At 43.0% G+C, this 16540-nt stretch overlaps 1 protein-coding gene across 1 annotated transcript in view; it reads right to left on the minus strand.

Moving 5' to 3' along the window:
* Positions 1 to 954: 954 nt before the first annotated feature.
* LOC128804967 (translation initiation factor IF-2-like) overlaps positions 955 to 16540 on the minus strand; it is a 31548-nt gene continuing 15962 nt past the window's right edge. The window contains exons 6-11 of the mRNA XM_053973315.1: positions 15098 to 15313; positions 14116 to 14190; positions 5875 to 5978; positions 5058 to 5177; positions 3651 to 3780; positions 955 to 3188 (exon numbers count right to left, since the gene is read on the minus strand). Of these exons, the coding sequence (XP_053829290.1) occupies positions 3133 to 3188; positions 3651 to 3780; positions 5058 to 5177; positions 5875 to 5978; positions 14116 to 14190; positions 15098 to 15313 (701 nt within the window). The 3' untranslated portion in view covers positions 955 to 3132. The remainder of the gene's footprint in view (positions 3189 to 3650; positions 3781 to 5057; positions 5178 to 5874; positions 5979 to 14115; positions 14191 to 15097; positions 15314 to 16540) is intronic.

A 16540-nucleotide genomic window follows, 5' to 3' on the forward strand; every position in this document is an offset into this window, starting at 1 on the left:
TGTGTAACCCTACCAAAACCAGGAGCAGCAAAGCAGGCTGATGGTCTTCTGTCCTAAAAGCACAGAAACCAGGGAATAACCTGAACATGCGGTGATGAAAGGGAGTTTCTTAAGGAACTCAAAGCTTTGTCTGATTTTCAAAGCATCTGCAGAGACCATTTATTAAGCTGTGTGATGATTTTTTAGCCTCTGACAACTGGGAAGTGAAAGAATGGAAGTTGACAGAGTTGCTTGGAGCTTTGTGTTCTGATTTGGTTGTTTTTGTAAATTCAGTTCTCTCACTGAACACTTCTGCATCCTTGGGAGCCTGTGCAGCAGCACTGCTGGGGGATGTGGTACAGGAAGGTTCCAGGCACTGCCACAGCCATTTCAAACAAGCAACAACCAACATACCCTTTCCTAACTGCTGACAAAAGAGATTAATCACACCAGCATGCTGTACATTGCCACCTAATTTGCCCTGAAAGGTGCTTTTCAATTATTTAGGAAAGCCTATGATCAAGAATATTTAGTCGTAGAAGTGTATTCTTTTTTGTCTACATTAGAATGTGGTATTAAATAATGTGCTGCTGTAAACTATTAAGCCCATCTCTGTATTACTGTGATGACTTCCCAGGGGTGAAACAGTGAAGCCAGAAGGAAAATGCAGGCCTCAGACACCACGGAAGTCAGGAGGAGAGGTACTAAAGAATTTGACAGAAAAACAGTAATATAATTTGCTGCTGCTTGTCATCAGCACCTCAGTCAGCTTGTAAGTCTGGATTGCTCTTTCATCCCAACAACAAAAGAATGTCACAAGGATTTCCTAAACATTGAAGAGTTCAGATGAAGGGAATCTCTTAAAAAAATTTATAGTACCTCGAAAAAGCTTGAAAATAGAATGGTTCTAGCAAAAAACACATGCTCTTACTCACACACATACAAATTAAATAAAACAGCTCATGAGTGTTGGGCTTCAGACAAAAGTTTTGATTTTTTTATTATAAAAACACTGACATTTGAAATACTGAAAAATGTTGAAATAAAGCATAATTACAAAGACATCAAAGCGTTTACAAGCAGATATAGAGAAAAAAGCAGAAGAAATCTGTAGTCCACCAATCTTGTGAGCTTCTCTCTATCTCTTTTTTTTCTTTCTTTTTTGGATGACAGAAGTTATCTTCAATGCCAAGCAAAGGCCATGGGCAACATCTTGGCCCCAATGGGGTCAATGAATGTTTTCCATTGGCTTCAGAGATAGCAGAACTTTGTTCATTACCCACATACTCATTACCACATCTTCTAAATCCTTGAACTTGCTGTACCTGTTCCTCCAGCAAGGCCATGTATTTTCTTGTTACGCATCTATTCCAAACCAGTTACTTTCCCGATAAAAGCTCTTTGGTCTGTTCAGTCCATTCATGAACTGCCAATATTTCGCCTACACTGAGACACAAACACCAAGATGTGCAGATCCCAGACAGTGGGCTGCTAAGTGGCATCAGTTAAGATTACCCCTCCCCTGCCTGTCTCAAACAACTCTACTGTGCTAAATTTCAGGGCACACAGTACAGCTAACTACCCCAAAAATCACAGCACAAGAGAACTGCCCTTCAACATATAGTAGCTAAACTCTAAACACAAATACATTGCTGCAGTTAATTGCTTCTCTGAAGGGTACAGCTGATCTGATAGCTATGCAACAGATGAAGGCCATCAGGGAAAAGTGTTGAGCTGCAAGTAAAGCTTAGACAAGCTGGGATCGGGGATCAGGGATGCAGTGGCAGAAGCACAGAGCTCTCCTCTGGCTCCATGATGCAAACAGGAGTGCAGCTGTGGCAGTGTAAAGCCATGGACATCCCTGGTTATTCACTGTCCTAGTGAAGAGTTTCACAGCATCAGCCCAAAGCCTACAAATGTGCACACATTTAACATGCATTAGTAACTGTCCCCCACCATCTCCAAAGGCACAGAGTCAAATGCAAATGGAGATTTGAGAAAAACTATCTCATCCTTCAAGGCAGCACTTCTGGGATGGGTCAGGCACAGTCTCAGGACCATCTACCAGCTATGGAAGACCCCCCAGCTACCACCAAAGCTGCAGCTCCTCTGGGGATAAAGGGCTTCTGCTTTTAGTGGTGTCAGTTCAGCATTATTTATAAACCACAGTATTCTATTGTAACACATTCTCCTCCATACTATGAGCTCTCTGACAAGAAGAAATACACACCCTTCAATAAATACTAAACTGACTTAAAAACTTCATTCACAAATTTAGTTTATATTAGAATATTCAAGTGACAAAATGTTAAAAAAACTTCCAAACATTAGATTAAGAAAAATGATTTTTAAAAGTTACCTCAATCTACTATAAGGACAGATGCAACATGCTTTGGACATACAGACTTTAAACTTTAGCCCACCATGAAATCCAGGGGGAAAAATGAGTTTAGACCATATTTCCAAACAAGTTAAAAACCTCCTTTGGAATGTTCCTTGAGGAGCAAACGAGTTTAGATGTTCCCTGAGGAGCAAACTAGTCTGATGTGGGATAAAAAGTATAAATATGGCAAGGTAAGAGGCAAAAGTCTGACAATAGCAGCCACCAAGGATTTAAAAGAGTTAGGAGGTTGGAGAATTATCCATGTTATGCTCCCTTTTTTTCTGAAGAGTGCTTCCTTCTGTACATTACTAGCCTGTCGATGAGCACCTCTGCAAAAATGCCAGAGGAGACCAGACTAGCTGGTGGATCCTCCACGGGACCAAAGTACAATCACAGTCAGGTACAGCCCGACTATTATCTACAATGGCATAGAACACTACAAGTTGACAAACAACATGACAGCAAAAAACTGAAAGGACTTAATGCAACCAGTCAAACCCCATTCAACATCTTTTGATCGAGGGCAGCAGCTTGCAATGAACAGCCACTCTGTTTCAAAACCACCTCCTGTGCACAGCCTGCTCCCTCTCTCCGCTCTCTCACACACTCACGCTCTCTGGCTCACTGCTCCTCTTCTCTTCCTCTCGCTGGGAGCTCTCCCGGAGCCTCTCTTTGCCTGGGGCTCAGCGGCATCGCAGAAAGCAGAATCTTTGCAGCTCATTGGCACGTCTGCCCCATCAGACTGGCACTCTGGCAGCTACACAGCTCCCTCAAGTCTCTTTCTTCATTTTCTTCCTCTTCCTCCTCTCCTTTTTTCCAGGTACACCTGTCATACAAACAATAGGGACAATGCACAACCCTTCCACATGCAATTGCATCCCTGAGAACTGTTGGCTTTTTTCCTGATGAAGAGGATTTAAGGGTTCTTAGTTGTGTTTTACAAGGGCCACTTACTTTCAAGGGTAATTCAAAATCATGGGGAGGACTCAATGCTTTTAGTGGGCTCTAACTCATTCATATTTGCTTCTGTTTCATGTTGAAAAGAGCTGTGCAAAAATTACGGTCACTATATGCAATAGTAGCTTTTTTTTTTGCTCAGTTACTCTGAGAGGAACAGGAACAGTGTTTGTCAGAATAGCCTCTGAGCAATACAGAGGCTCTCAAAGAATTAAAATATGCAGCTAAAGGAGAAGCATTTCACATATTCACTTAAAAATGCATTTGTGAACACTTCTTAGATTACGCATTATTCTGAAAATTCATCAGATGTGCAAAAACAATCACTTACTGTTATTGGGTGAATTATTAACAATGTCCAAGGATTTTTCGAAGGAAGCACTGACTGCATCACTGCCATCTTTTGTAGATATCAAGTCCCTGGGGCCTTCTTCCATTCTTGTTTGCAAACCTTGCTGGGGCTTAATTGAAACAATATGCTTCACTAAGCATATGAGTTAAACGCAGCATATGCAAGTACAAAATATGAGAGAACATGTCATTATTGTGGGGCATTTAAAGAAACTGCAGGACAAATTAATTTTTACATGATTAGAATAGTTTGCCATGTTATCTACCTATCTCTTATTTATTTGTTTTAGAGGGGATTAAAGTGTTGAAATTATCTTTCAGTGTTATTTCTCCCCTTGCTTCCCCAGTGAACAGAAGAGCAGCAAGATATACTGAGATGAAAGTACTGTCATTGTGTAGTGACACTGAAGAGTAAGATGTGCCCAGTGACTGCTAAATGACTAGAGTTCACAGAAACACTGGAGGTAGCACAAGGAGTGTGATGAGCAACTTTGTGGATCTGGCTTCGTATGTAATTTCATTTTTTATGTCCAAAAAGGACATAAAAAGGTATGGAAGCACTCTGGGAACTGATAGGATGTCCTAATGATTATGTGGATTGTGGTCAGTGAGGTAGTTAAAACCTTTCCCTTAAAATAAGAGCATCAGGAGATCTGGGAGCAAAATTGTCTCAAGGATCATGAGAGACCACAGTGGGTCTGAGGGGAAGACAAATGATTAAAAAAAATAAAAAGCAGCTATACATGTCCAGAAAAACATATTCTGTGACGAGTGAATGAAAGACAATTTGGACATTTCAGGCATTCCCCCCACAATTTCTCATTTCACTGAGCACCAATCACAGGCACTGGTCCAAAAGCCACTCAACACTCTGTTCCTGTGCACTTCCCATCCCAAATGAACTGACATTCTCCACAGCCTTTCTCTGTTGCACTATGAGACATTTTTAGTGCTATAACAGTGGCCTTGTTTTATCTTCACTGACTTTTGGGAGCCACCTTTTCATTACTATTGATATCTCTGGGTGACCTTCAGCTACAGATGAAACGCAGGCCAATTGTACGCTAAATTTGGAGTGCATCTGGTTTTAATCATGGATGAAAAAATGTTTATGCAGATGCATTCCAAGTTTAGTGCACAACATTCTGTACTGCAAAATCAAAGTGTTTTGAAAATATGTTAGGGAATACCATGTTGCAAAACTCCACTGTTCACTGTCCTCATAACTTCTTTTTATGGGAAGACAGGGAGAAAAGAGAAGAGAAGAGAAAGCCAGAAGAGAAACCCAGAGAGGAAGAAAAGTCTCCCTTAGGTCATCCTAACAGAGAAGAATCCCCCCTCTGCTAATGGAAAACCAAACACTACTGTTGGAATACAAAATACTCACATGCCTCAGTCCAGCTCCACCCTTTGCTTCCTTCACCTCCATTTTCTTCTTCTTCCGTTGTGTTTTGCTTTCAGGTCCAGAAAGACAGAAACGAATGCCTGCTTTGCCTTTTGGCAAATCCTGAAAGCATCAGAGATTTTGTAAGAGGAGTCATGGGACAACTAATTTTGTTTTTTTCAGGTAAACTGATTACCTTCAGGAGTGTGTGCTGACAGTGTACAAGTGGGCTTGTCTCTCTGGATAGAGTGCACATCTCAGCTGAACATGTCTTTGCAAAGAGCTCAGCCTGCTCTTCCCACTGCTGCCCGAAGGGAACACTTCCCTGGGCTTCTAGAAACCATTTAAACAGCAAGACTTCTGCTTCTACATCTCCACCCAAGATACGACTGTATCACTGTCACCAAACCCTCTTATCAGCAAACTTAAATAAATATGTCCTGGCTGCCCAAGATGCTGTGAAGGCTGTGCCAGCTTTGGTCTCCACAGCTCTTTTAAGGCTTGGGTATTTGAGAAGGTCAGCAGCAGTAGGGTGCAAAAACCCAAGGTTTGCTGCTTAAGACAGTGATACTAGGGGGATGATGAACTCCCAGAACAGCCAGCTCCCCCTAGCCCATCTCATGCCTCCTGCAAGTGTGTTCCCCAGCTCCAGCTATCTCAAACAGGTGAGGCAGGGACCATGCCAAGCACTTCCTCCCAGCATGAGAAAACCCCCACAACCGAAGGAGCCTGGCTCCAGGGCTGGACTGAAGACCCCAGTGTGGATGAGGCTGACCCCAGTGGACCAGGTCTCCCTTGGCCATCAACAGCACTGCCTCACCTTCTTCTCATCCCTCATCTGAGGCTCCTCATCTCCAGTCCAGTTTCCCCACTCCTCCGTGGGAGCTTTCCAGTCAGAGTCCAGGTCAATCACAGAAGGGTCACCTGTTAGGGCAAGCATACAAATGAGCTATGTTCAAATCCATACTATTTCCCAGCCTCACATGAGGCTACAAAAATACCTGACATCTTCTTGCTTGCTCATGTGATATTTGGATGTGCATGTATGCATGTCTTAAATGTGTTAAAACATTTATAAATTTATTTGAAAAACATATTAAGACATATACATTGACTGCCAATTCACAATTAGTGACAGCACACTTCAGGACAGGAGAAAAATTAAAGAAGGGCAGAAAAGCACATACAAAACCAAAAGCTCTTCAAGCCTGCACTTCAAGAAAACAAGCTTTACAAAACTAATAGTGTGGCTTGTCAAATATTTTCTTTTAATTTTATGAAGAAGGATTGAGGCATATCCAGAAACACTGTCAGACACAACAGACTTTCATTCACTGCAACACACCATCCTCTGGGCAATTATTCATATGGAAGAGTAATATTAACAAAGGATTTGTGCATTCATTATTGCTCTCATTGGTGTCTTCTTTCTTACAAAAAATAGAACCAAGTACATTCTCAACTTCATCTTCCTTTTCTGTTTTCTTTTCTTGAATGTAAGTCAGAAAAGCACCATCCCAGCACTGATTTGCAAACCTCCTTAAGATACAACTCTAAATAGGCATGAAATAGGGAACACCTACTCTGCATAAATTCAGATCATTTCATGGGAACTGGGCAAAAAACTTTTCAAAATCTTTTAGGTTTCTCTATCTTTCAGCATCTGGTATCTTTGAAAATCTGGCTGCAAGCCCTCAGTTGCCTCTCCACAAAGCAACTGGCAAACTATCCTCAGTCAAGAAGGCAAAACAGACCAGTTTAATTCCTTCACCCACACTGAATGAGGTGCAAAAAAGCAGATAAATCAGCATAAGATGTTGAAAGGACTACTTGATTATTTTTTAGCAATTTGAATGTAACAATCTTAAGTCTTATCCTAACAGGAAGAACGACTTTAAAAACACAATATATGTTTAAAAACATAATAATAACTCTTAGCTGATTACTTCTCTTAAAAAAATCCCAAGCCGGATGGAAAAACTTCTACTTGAAGCAGAGCCAAAACCAAAAGCATGCTGGGAATGATAAAAGAAAACTGTTTCCAAAAAGTTGCTCTGACCAGTTTGCTGCCAAATGTTATAAACATGATTATAAACATTTTTCAAGCTTCTCAATTTAAAATCCATGCCCTCTATATAGACAATATGTCTTTCATTCTTCAAAAAGGAAAGGAACAACTAATTTTGAATGCATTTTCCAATAAAATTCCAGTCCAAAACAGAATTCAGCATCCTGAGCTTCAACTCAGCAACTCTGCTGATGTATGTTCTCATGGGTGTGCAAGCAAAACAGACCATAACTTAACACATGGAAAGCCATAACTATTGTTTTCACCTTTTTAACTTCTGATATCTCAAAAAGTGCATTCATGTATATACTTCTAAATATGAAAATAGTTTTGATGGCAAACTGCCTGCAATGGGCCTACGCTAATGCTTCACCCTTGTCACATGTGGGCATGAAACTCTGCCAGACAGTGGTGACTCTGCCTTGTCTCAGAAATACTCTTCCCAAAGTATTGTGTCCCAGGAGTGTTTAAAATCAATTCAGACTAAAATTAAGGGCAATATAAGATTCTTTAAAATTTGCCAGATTTGATGGGGAAATTGGGTTAAATGTACTTATCCCAAAGCTCTGATTAAATGTACTTATCTCAAAGCTCTGACTTAAAATCTCTTCTGTTGTGTAGCATATTTCACTTCAGTGACATCTCCCACAGTGTCTTTAAACTTTGAATATTCTCTAGTATTTTTAAATCTGATTCTCCTTGGGTCATCAATTATCTCACAGGCTAAAACTGATCAGTAATTTCTATGAACATAAATACTAAAAGGAATGTGCCGTGCAGCAGCATGTCCCCCTGCTCCCCATGTGGGTTTAGCCCTGACAGAGGTGATTATCTCTCTCAGCACCAACACAGACCAACATCTTGGCAATTCCTGCTGTTCATTTTTACAAAAGCAATGCTGTTAAATGTCATTTTCCAGCTAAGTTCTTGTTTGCAACCCACCCCAGTCCTCCAGCAAACTCCACCCAGACAAAGCTGTACTTTTCTGTTGGCAGCAAACATTTGCAGAGTGCATTTCAAGACCAAGGTGGTTTCCATGTACCCCATGCAATGAAAAAAACTATTAGATCCTGAAAGGCACAACATTGAAGATGTCTTCAGAAATCAGGGAGGCTGCCAGCACCTCTGCAGGCAGAAAGTCCATCCCAGCACCAACTACCTGAACATCCTTTGTCTCCAGTCTCTCTCCTGTGTAAGGAGGAGCAGACAGGGAGCAGATGGCTGCACCCTGGGGGTTGTTGGGAGCAGGCAAACAGGGCTCCACAGCAGCAGGATCTGGTCAAAAGGGACAGTCAGCAACTCCTCTGCACCTGCTGATAGATAAGGTGGAGTACAGCACCGTACAGGCTGAACCTAATTATCTGGCCTGGAAAATGAAACTGGAAAGTACTGCAGCAAAACTCAGTCTGTATCACCAAGAAGGGGATTAAAAATTTTCTACTCTGGAGTTGTACATTTGGATTCTAATCCACCAGCGTCTCTCTTGGCATGCTGTCACAAAATATGGGCAGCAGAGACTTAAGGGAGGTTCATCTGACAGGGCAAACCCCTCAGTAGGCTGCATATTGTCCATGGCAGCGAGCTTTTCTGTGGCTGCTGTAGAAAACCCACCCCTTTGCAAAGGGCAGTTTACTGTGTTATGAACACAATCCTAACCCAAATCCTTGCCAAGTCATCACTTGTAGACTAAGTATAATACATTCAGTTGAAATGGGTAGATAATTTCCAGTCTAAAGCTTGAATTTCTGTGTTACAGGTCAATAGCTGGGTGGAAGAATCCCTTATTTGGCACCTTCCTGCAGCATAATTCAGCAGAGGCAAAATATCAAATAAATCTCAGACTGATGACTTCTTTTAGTGGAAAAAAGCTACTAATTCCCATAAAACAAAGGAATTACAATTGATTGTAACTCTGGAACAGAAGGAAGGTTGGGAATCAGGAGACACGGAACTTTTCTTAAGGTTATGGGGAAATTTTGCTTTGGCAATCAAGAAGGATTCATTGGGAGGATGCCAAGACACAGATAAAAAATTACTCTCGTGGTCATGAGCTGTTGCATTTGCAAAGCAGAATGTGGATTTTCTGAGATTGCACTGCGCTGTTGCCAAAGCACAGGTCCGCTGCACTTGGAAGCAGACGCATGGGATAAAATTAGTATTCCCTTGCCTCGGAACCAGACACAAATGCTCTAAAACAGCCCAGCCCTCACTGTGTGGGTTACATGTTTTATAACAGCAAAACCAGCCACAGCTTGCAATGCATTCTGTGGGACAGCAAAGCTCAAGTACATAAGTGTCACCAAAGGGGCAGTGGCAGATGTGTGGCATAGGTACACAAAGGGAGTAGTAGGAAGCACATGCAAGTAAAGCTTCCAAGGCAGAGGCAGGAGGATCAAGAACAACCCTGCAGAAGAAGCAAGAAAGGCACCTGGTGAAAGCAGAGCACTTCCTGGGCTCAAAAATGAAGTGAATTATGTCAGGACCTGTTTATGACAGGAATTAAAAGTATGCAAACACTAATGATGAGTAGGGAAAAAAAGATGATGAACAAAGCTTCCAACTTTGGGACTCTCTTCCCTCATGGCAGAGTCCTGGCCACCTCATCCTGCTGGTGGGACTGCTGGGTCTGCAGCCATCAGTGCTGACCATGTGGCTTCAACTCCAAGACACGGAATGCCCCCAGCTAACAAAGGCTTAGAGTTTGAATATGCAGAGACAATGATCAATGACAGAATGAGAATTTCAGAATCAATGAGGTTGGAAATGGCCTCTGGAGATTGTCTAGTCCTACCTCATGTCTCTCAGAGGGCTCAGCTACAGCAGGTTTCTCAGAATGCAGCAAAGTTTTGAATATTTTGAAGGGTGGAAAGTTTGCAGCCTCTCTGGGCAAACTGTTCTGTTGCCTGACCACTCTCCCCATAAAAAAAAGCTTTCACTTATGGATAAGTGGAAAATCACTTCTTACCCGTTTGCCTGTTCTCCACTCTCCAGGCCATGACCCCATCAGGTGCTCATACACAGGCATGGCTAGACCTTCTCCAATATAACCCTGACTGTCTTGTACTGGGAGCCCAGAAGTGGACACAGGACTCTCAATTATTATATGACAATAACTGAGAATTAACCACCAGCAAGCGTGTATCATTAATGAATGCGACAGGAGTCACAAACAAACAGGAGTGTGTTATTTGGAAACCAGCCTGATTGAGAGTCTTTCAAATATTCCAAAAGTGACTGTCTAGTTCCCTTTACCACTATCTCCCTCTCTCCCTCTGTATATATATGCTTTCAGTTGTGCCAACACTTGAATCTCAAGCCTTTTGTAAGTGAGAGTGTTATTATTGCTGGTACTTCTCAAAAAGATAACCCGAGGTAGAGCAGGGAGCAGGCCAAGGCAGCTCCACCAGCCAGGCCAGAGGCAGGAGTCCAGCATCCAGCTCCTTCGGCTGTACCAGCCCAGCACAGAACAAAGAGAATCATTACATGTACTGCTCTGGATTCGATAAAATGACCCCAGGTCATGTTTAGGCTATGAATGGCTTTTTTTTTTAGTTCCCAAGCCTGCAAGAGCTAACAGGCCGTGTTTAACTGTCTAAGAGCTCATTTCGCTTGCAGCGCCAACCTTAATGCCAACCATTACCTCATCTAAATTCAGGGAATACATGTTCTTGACGCACCCCTCCCCTGCATCAATAGTAAGGCTGATGATTCAAAAGAAAAAAAAATACCAGGACAAAAAAGCAAGCTGTAAGACAGACTGAATCCTCTAAACACTTCTGCTCTGATGTTTGCAGAAGCAAGCTGCTGAATTTGCTCCTGTCATTCTACTCTCAGACAGATATGGAGCTCCAAAAGCTTGGCTTTGCAAGTGCAGATCAAGCCCAGAGTGTGCCAAGTCTGACATGTGCTAAATGTAGTGCAAGGGAATGCTGCTGAAGAGCTGCCCACACTGCCTCCCTCCATCCCACGTGGGCATGACAGGGCTCCAAAGTTGGAAAGGGCCAGGCACTCTTTGCAGCAACACAGAGGTAAAGAAACACAGCACCAAATGAAGGAAAGGCTCAGGGCTGGGGATTTTGTTTTTATTCTTTTTAAAGCAAACTGTGTTATTTATAAAGTCACGGCCAAAATGATGCATCTGCTGCAGAGCTTCAGTTATGCTGGGCAGAGAAGCAAGACAACCACAATCTTTTCTCCTTAATGCATTCCACCTCTCTGGGTTCTCCTGCAGTTAAGCAATCAGAGCAGCTAGAGAACAAAGAGGTTTGCTCAGCTCATCAGCCATCATTCCTGCAAGAGCAGGGAAAGGCTTCCCAACAACAGAGGTATATATAAATACTTCACTCGATCCTGACCAGAAGGTCAAGAGAAAAGGTCATCTAATACCCACACTGTTCATGCCAAATTATTCCAGCCACTCAGGACCCATGCTTGTCTTTCTTTTAAAACTAAAAAAATACCCATAACCAGTCATAAAAAGACTGAAATCCTGACTGCCACAAAACACTGGAGTTGTATTCTGCATCTGGGTTCAGGGCATTTCCAAGGAAATTTAAAGTTTGGCAAAGGTACATGGAGCTAGAAAAGCACCCTGTCCTCCCATGGCTCTCCCCCAGCCACCCCACTGAGCCCCAGCTGCAGCTGCCTGGAAAAGGCCCACTCAGCTCCACCTTCCCACACAGCCATGGGAGGGAGGGAGGGAAACACAATGCTTCAGTTATGAAAACCAAACAGCTTTGAACTCGTTTCACAAATGCAGTAATCTGAGTTGACTGCTAACACATGGGGCTTTTTGAAACGCAGAGCCCATCCTGCTGCCTCTGGCTCAGGAAGTCCCTGACCCATTCTCTTCAGGGTGTGGGGAGGGATTGCCCTGTGCTTGCCCCGTTCCTGTGCTTATCTGCCTGCAGCTGATAGCAGTGCACTGCTGGAGAGCCTGCAGACAACCCCCTACAGCTGCTGCTGCTGCCCAGGAGCTCTAGTTACACTTTGCACCACGATGTAAGCACCAAAACAGACTGTACCTACTGCATTATTTGTTTTTCTTCTGAGGGAAAACAAATAAAATGCACTTTCTTGCCCTTCTCAAGAGTTCCACATGGACACCTGCTGCCCTGACTTGAGCTCACAGCAGCTCTGGGCACCTGCTCAAAACCAGACCCAGACAGGATTTCTCCCTGACCAGCAAGTGAGCCGTATGGGAAGTGGACCCTGATGTCTGAGGCTTAGGGAATGGCCTGAAGAGAGTTCCTGCATTGGTGCACTTGTCTGTCTACAGAAAAAGGGCAAAGAGATGTACCCTGCCCCTGCCACGCATCATCTGCTGGGAGGAAAGTCAAGCTGCCATGCCAACAGCATCTGGAAGGACTGTCCTCAGATGATTTACTCTTCACATTATCTGCACACAGGAAAGCATCTTCATTAAAAAATTAAACCAAAAAAAGCCCAAATCCCAAACCTAAAAGATAATCACATAGGTATATTCACATTATTAAAACCAATTAATCATGCCTCTGTCTGCTCACTATGTCACAATGCCTGGATGTTATGTAATTTAAGCCACACATTAATCTATCTTCTCATCACTGTGGATTTATTAACAAAGGCCGGACGAGGACACTACATGCATAAGTTATTAAAAGCAGCTCACTCAGGAATGGCTACACTAACAACATTCCAAAAGGTAAACTTCTGGCACATCTCTGTTGGGGACCTAAGGAGGGAGCTGTAGTTCCTGCAGAACAAAAGCCAAATCCAGAGTATCCAGCTCCGACTCCCACCACCTTCAGTGAGAAGACTTCTGCTCAAGCTAACAGAAATCCATAATTACCAAACTAATTGCTCCATGAAAGAGCACAGGTGAGAGAGCTGCTGGAGGAAGAAGTTGCTTTGATGATTACTTTCAGTAACTAAAGCAACCAGTAGCATTCACATGCCTCCCTGAATGACTCCCCTTAGCCCTTTTCTAAGACCTGTACATAACTGACTAGGGTATTCTTCACATCTTTCATAAATCAGGGGTTTTTGACATCTCTGACTTTTCCTTTCTTCCTTTCACCTAATGAACTCTGAGGTTTATGCAGTTGTGTATCAGTTTGGTGTTTTGCTGCATAAAAGCAGATATTAGAAAGTATTTCTCCTTGTTGAGTACTTATACATTAGGAACTGCTTGAATCCACTGACAAAGTGTTGGAAAACAGATGGTTAAATATGGTATGTGTTATATTAATTGCCTTATCTGGCTTTAGAAGCTGATTTCAGCGTTCTGACTAACATCACACACTCTGTTTTGTGCACAGATATCTATATGTATCTATGCTTGTCTTTAGCATCTCTAACAGATTCAGGACCAGACTCTGCATTCATCATCCAGCTAAGCTTTCAGTCAAATATGAGTTTCTGGTAGACAGGGAATTTATGAACCAGGGGTGCTTGCAGTCAATCAGTGAAGACTGACAGCTGCAAAGATGTAAAGTGAAAGCCAGAAACAAGGCTTAACTCAATGCAAAACGAGGAGATGCTCCATCCTTCTCAAGGCCATGCATAGAGAGGCTCAGGCAGGAAATCTCTCACTGTGCTGGATGAGAAGCTGCTGGCTTAGGCAGCCTCTAACACAGCCCTTCCAAGATGCACATTCACTCCCTCCCTCGGTCTGAAATTCTCTGAATTTGTTGGTTATCAGAGCACAACAGAAACCTTCTGTGTGAGTCAACCTAACAGAAAGAATCTGCAGGGGAGGCAGTATTTTTTTTTTATTTATTCCAAGATGAGTACACGAGTTTGGAAAGCGCTCAATAAAAGGTTCTGATGTCGCTCCCTAAAACACTGGTGTGCCAGATTGAAGATGCAAGCAAGCTCTGCAAGGGAGAGTGACTAATGAGATGTGGCTCCAGGGGAGAAGACCCATGTGTGATCAATGAGAGCCCTTTTCAGCCAAGCAGCTAAGAAAGTGATAGAAGAATTCAGATAGAAGTGCAATGAGAGGCCACTCACCTAAATCCCTGGAGAGATCTGACAATGTCCCAAAGGTCACAGGACAGGATTTTACATCTGCAATATCCCATGTTCCTGAATTTAAAATGCAAACAAACAGTAACCCAAAATCTGATGTCATGTTCACAATTTTTACCTCATGCTTCCAAGCTTATTACAGCCCTTCCATGTTCTCTTCATTCCAAGCCTACATCCGCTGCTGTTGCTGGACAAGCATCAAGCAAGGAGAAATCACCTTTATGGACAAAGAGAGTCCAGCCCCATCACCATGTACACCTTCTCAGACTTTTAACGTGCATGTCACACTAGCATGGCACTTCTCTGGACTTAAATTCCTCACTCATCTGAACTGATACCCTTTATGCACTGCTGGCAAAATTGTCATCATGCATTGGAATTTGGCCTTTTGAAAGCATTAGAGTAAAAACTGTACTAATGTCCTCCCCCATCATCCCTGTACTTTGCAAGAAAAGGACTCTAGCAGAGAAGGCAACTCACATGAGGGCAACCTAAGAGCATTTTCTGAATCATCACAGTACTGGATTACTGCTGCTGAAGGTGAGTCATCATGTGACCTTATTCAATTATGCTCAATTATTCACTGAGAATGTAGTCAAAATCAAATGCTTTCGATTTAGGAATACCCTGCCTTTTCCTTTTTCGAAAGACCCAGATATACCCTGCAGCCTAACTCTGGCCATGTGTGAGGATCCTCAGAAGGCAAGGCTTTGGTTTTAAAAGACACAAATAGTACCTGTGGGTAGAAAACAGCTTGCACCCAGCAGGTAGTCTACAACACAAAGAATTCCTGCCATAAGGACCCCTCTTTTCACATTGCTGGGAAATAAATGACACCTAGCAGGGTCCAAGGGGGGTGGACAACACTGCGTGTGCAGGATGAATGTCAGTGGGGCTGCACTCTGATGAGGACAAAGCAATTTGTGAAGCTTCCCCTCGGCAATATTTGAATGTCAACACTCACCTACATTGGAGAAAACATCGTCTTCTGACCTGGAGGGTGCTGATTCTTCCCGTAGGGCTCCTGAGCCCTTCAGCACAGTCCCACACTCTGCCTTGGCAAAGAAAGCACCTTTTCCACCACCACCAGTGTCCTCTGTGAGTGGCCACACCGCTCCCTTCTCGTCCCAGTCAAAGGCTGGCTCAACCGCTGAGCTACCCAGAGATGCTCTGCCGGGGTCTTCTCGGGAATAAACATTACCACAGGAACATCATTATTTTTAATTACAAGGAAGAGTTTGTTCAGGAGAGAAAACAGAACAAAGCCTGATCCAAACCCATCAGACTATTTCCAGCTGTAATTATTTACAGACATGGTGGCAGCAAAACACAACTCCTGGGATGGGACACTGAAGTGGAAAACAGGAAGGCCAATGTGAGAAGGACGGTGCCACAGCGGCCTTGGGCATTCCTCCCTGGAGAGGAGGCAGCTCAAGGCCTCCAGGGTTCTGCTAGGGCCCTAGAACAGTGAAGGGAGAGAAACAGAACAGCTGGACCTCCAAGAAAAAAGAAAGCAAACCTCTTGGATGTTGGTCATTTAAGGCTGCTAGAGAAATCAGTCCAGGCATATGAATATTATAAAAAATGACAGTTATCTCCAACATTTGTGTTCCGAAGAACTCCTCAAGTGTTTTATGACTCCAGCCTTCAGAATAGCAAAGCATTTTCTGGAGCTCTGGCGAGGAGGAGACCACTGCTGACACCAACTCCACCTTCACATACTTTAATGGTGATGCTGCTGTTTCTCCCCTGCCAGGGAACAGCAGCCAGCACTCAGCAGGTTAGGGCTTCTTCCTAGATCAGATCTCACTACTCTGTAAATGCCCATGCCAGCATGATCCAGGATTTAGCATTCTGCACAGCCCAGGCTGCAGGACTGCACCAAAGACTTCTGGTGCTTCAAATGAGACTTGGAACTCCCTTTCCTGGGTCAGCAAAGCCCTTAACACCTGCATGACCTTAGGGTTAATCCCTGTGGGGTTTGCATGTGGAGCTGGCACCACTGATGACAGCAGTTCAACTTACATGAAGAAGGAAATGTGAACCCATTTACTGGAGAGAAACTGACAACCTCAGCACCTCTAGTCTTTACAGACCCTTGATAAACCAAGAGTCAAAAATCTAAACTCCTGATATTTAACTCTATATAATCCAAATTATAGATAAAGTGGTCCCAAGGTGTCTGTATATTTTTCTATTGAAATTTCCTGTTCTCCTACCCTTCAATTTTAATACAGCACCTGAGAGCACTTTAAAAGTGTTATTGCAGACACTGCACTAACTCACATATATCCAGCTAAATCTCCTAATCCAGCTATGTCTCTCCAATATCCAAACTCCTATCTTAGCTTCTAAATTACTCTAATATTATAAACCTAAAGGTTATTTTGATCATTTTATCACAGAT

This window comes from Vidua macroura, chromosome 3 (assembly GCF_024509145.1).
Source record: "Vidua macroura isolate BioBank_ID:100142 chromosome 3, ASM2450914v1, whole genome shotgun sequence".
NCBI classification, from domain to species: Eukaryota; Metazoa; Chordata; class Aves; order Passeriformes; family Viduidae; genus Vidua; species Vidua macroura.